General features: G+C 46.8%; 1 protein-coding gene across 1 annotated transcript; it reads left to right on the top strand.

Annotated features, from left to right (window-relative positions):
* The first annotated feature begins 1113 nt into the window (after window positions 1-1113).
* Window positions 1114-1810, top strand: LOC123075695 (uncharacterized). The gene has a single exon (XM_044498242.1). The coding sequence runs from the start codon at window positions 1136-1138 to the stop codon at window positions 1433-1435; it is 300 nt and encodes a 99-aa protein (XP_044354177.1). The 5' UTR covers window positions 1114-1135; the 3' UTR covers window positions 1436-1810.
* Window positions 1811-3537: the final 1727 nt, after the last annotated feature.

The raw sequence follows: 3537 nt of genomic DNA, 5'->3' as shown, positions 1-3537 counted from the left end.
ACTTTCGCGAGAGGCACGTTTTGCTTTCGCGAGAGGCACAACCGTGCCTCTCGGAAACGAAGAAAAAAATGTGTTTTTTCTTCTTCCGCGAGAGGTATGGTTTTCCTTTCGTGAGATGCACGATTTTGCCTTCGTGAGAGGCATGGCCGTGCTTTTTGGAAACGAAAAGAAACATGTTTTTTTCTTCCGCTATTGGCACGGTTTTGCTTACACGAGCCATGCCTCTCGAAAAAAAACGCGTTTTTCCCTTCCGCGAGAGGCACGGATTTGCCTCTCGGAAATGGAAAAAAAATATGTTTTTTTTTATCTTTTTCCTTCCGCGAGAGGCACAATCATGCCTCTTTCAGAAAGGAAAAAGACGTGTTCGCACTTCTGTTTTTGTCCGATTTTTTCGTGCAAAAAAGTTTGTGAAAATTTATCAACATGTGATCTAGTTTTGAACATCTCGACATGAGAAATTCAATGGTGAAAATGGTTCGAGATTTGGACGCACGGTTTAAAAGATGAAATGTTTTGAATAAATGGATCTACGAAAAAAGAAAAAACTCACAGGTTGTGACAAGTGACACGCATGCAGTGTGCCACTTGTCGCAACCTAGAAAGGTGGGAGTGATCTTTAGAAGGAGTACACTTTAATTAGTCATTCTGAAGAACGTACCCCACATAGCCCTGGCGGCCCCTACTTGCATTGGTCGCGTTATCGCCACTTATCTCTTCACAACGAAGTCCCAATGTCAGGTAGATACGCTTGAGAATTGGGTTTTATGTGGGGGCAAAACCCTAGTTAGTGTGGTCCATGGACCATCCTGGCCACCCACAACTCACACATAGTTCGCACGTCTGCAGGTTGCATGTAGATGCAGGGCAGGTGAGGGATCTATGTGAAAACCTAAGCAGAGCTTGATTGTAACTAAAGGTGTTAGATCGAACTATAGTCACCACCAAAACACAAACCTTCCATGGAAGCAACCATTATTAGATTAACTTGAAGCAACATAATCAACTATCAGGCGGCGGGTGGTCCTGGCAGAGGCCATGAGAGCTGCGCAACACCAAATTAACCTCCATCCATAAATATCGGTGCACTCTCCTCCGATGTTGGCCAGCACAAACGAATCGATTTTGCTAAGCTAGCATGGGGAGAAAGGCGTCGTGCATCTCGCTTGTGATCCTCGTGCTTGTGCTCGCTGGCCTCGATGCGAAGTCCGCGGCTGGCTACAGCGTCGACCAGGCGGCGATGAAGCTGGAGGACGGCGTGGCGCCGGAGCTCGGGGTGGTGACGGCGGTGGACCTGGATGTGCGTCGACACGTTCTCCACAGCATCAGCCCACAATACGTGCAGGAGCCCAGCAGGCCAGCCTGCGTCGAGGGGTGCGGGGCGCGCGGAGAGCGGTACACCGGCCGGGATTGCAAGAAAAAGTACCAGTGCGGTTAAGCACCAACACAGCGAATGGAAGTCGGAAGGGTACTACGTACGGGCGCGTCAATGCAACCTCGCTGCACTGCCCGGCGTCATTTTACTGCATGAGTGACAGTGCACTCGCGTTCCATCAGTCCATGTTCTGTTTTCATTTCCATTTTGCGTGCATACCGTACTGTTGCTACCGCAGTGTATCAGTAAACTTGCCGTGCAGTCTCGTTGTGCAATTGTGATGTTCGAAAGTAAAGGCTGTTTTTGTCAAGGGTGAACTGAGTGTAGTTTAGATGGTTAGTTTGTTGGTGTAGAACCAACCAACCCACCAGAGTTAAAGTCTAATACTTGGCATTGGTGGTCACATTTTCCTGATTTTATTTCAGGCTTTTCGGCGATGTGCGTGCAATGGGAGGAGACATCCCGGTGTCTGTGGCGACTTCTTGAATGTCAAGATGATATGCCGACTTAGTCTCTCGGAGTACCAAATGGCCATAATCTTAGGGACCTACGGCGAGGCAAGTCAGCGAGCAGCATCATGCATCGCATCCATCATAAGGACCAGACGCTTGTGGGGGCACTGTCTAAACAGCTGGTGCCAGTTCTGCAAAAATGCAAGAAGTTTGAAGGTTAAGTCAGAGACTCTCATAAGAAAGACACACTCAATCACTATTTTATCGTGCGTCGTCCACAAAGTCCAAACTAACGTCGCAAACACTTGCTAGAACAGGCGTCTCCTCTTCTAACCTAGTTGGCATGTGTCTGGAAGAACTTGGCCAGGTCCAGGGCCTCTCAGTCCGACCCCACGGCCTCATGGACAATCGGATTGCAATCTCGTCCTCCTTCAGGCCTAGGTGTGTGCCACCTGACCACCGGATTGCAATCAGTACCGAGCTAGATCACCGGTCGGTGGCCCGCTGAAAATCCATTTAGGTCCGCTGAAAATCCATCTATACCAAACGCTATGCATGCATGCTTCTTCCGACGACGTACCTACGGGTTGGTACCCTGGAGCATCACCGATCTATTAGCATTGAAGTTCATTACAATGACCCGATAACTATCATCGATGGTAATTTAGCTAGAGCATTTTTTTTTCCCGAGCGAATACAGGGAAACAACATCACTCAGGTGGCAAACTGCAATCATTCTTCAAGGATTCACTAATAGCTTCAGGGACGCTAGCAACCAGAAAATGTTGACCTTCTGATTTAGCTAAGGCAGCAAGGCAATGAGCCACCTTTTTTTGGTTTCTCCTGTAAGAACTATGTAAACCCAACGTCCAGGGGGGCTCTTTACCCCCTCTCTCTCCTTTAATATAAAGTACACACACTTGTGTGTATCCGAAAAAAAGCCGTTCTGCTCACTGTGTCCGAGAAAAGCTCTTTAGCCAGCGACGAACGAAAATGCTTGAGTTATGGGCTGAATATTCCTGGTGGAAGGAAAATCTTTAGTCAGAACACAGTCGTAATTTTTGTTAAAAATAGGTAGTATGGAGTGTGAAGTTTATATAAAAATGATTGTACATAGCACAGTACGACATACATGTTATAGTTTGTTGGGCTAGCTAACTGTGTGCATGCATGCATCAAGTTTCTTTTTTTTTTGCGAGTGAAAAATTGTATTACTCAATCACATTATCCTTACTATCATCAAAAGCTAGAGCCAACGGAACATCCAGGCCAGATGATAACCAGGTCATAGTTGTGCCCTCAACTCTAGCAAATTTAGCTAAATTATGTCTAACTTTATTTTGAGTGCGGTAAATATGAGTAATACAACATTCACGTAAGCCCATAAGATGCCTAATCTCCTTGACGACAGAAGCGTAGACTGATCTGTCTTGTTCCCGCGCTTGGATCAACTTCACTGCAACTACAGAATCCATCTCCACAATGATTGACAATTCACTTCTTTGAATGGCAAGAAAGAGACCCTCCATGCAAGCACATAACTCAGCTTCAAGTGTATCACGACAAGAGAAAAGAGCCCTGCAAGCAGAGAAAATGATACTGCTCTTTTCATCTCTAAGGACCATACCTGCACCGGCACTACCATCATCAGCAAAGGCACCATCGGTGTTGAACTTAACCCAGCCACCCTTTGGGGGACACCACTAGGGCTGC

The sequence above is a fragment of the Triticum aestivum genome, chromosome 3D (genome assembly GCF_018294505.1).
Source record: "Triticum aestivum cultivar Chinese Spring chromosome 3D, IWGSC CS RefSeq v2.1, whole genome shotgun sequence".
NCBI lineage: Eukaryota > Viridiplantae > Streptophyta > Magnoliopsida > Poales > Poaceae > Triticum > Triticum aestivum.
This window is presented reverse-complemented; position numbering and strand designations above follow the sequence as displayed.

Excerpts from the sequence above, each read along its gene's own strand:
- LOC123075695 (XM_044498242.1), top strand. The coding sequence starts at position 1,136 with ATGGGGAGAAAGGCGTCGTGCATCTCGCTTGTGATCCTCGTGCTTGTG.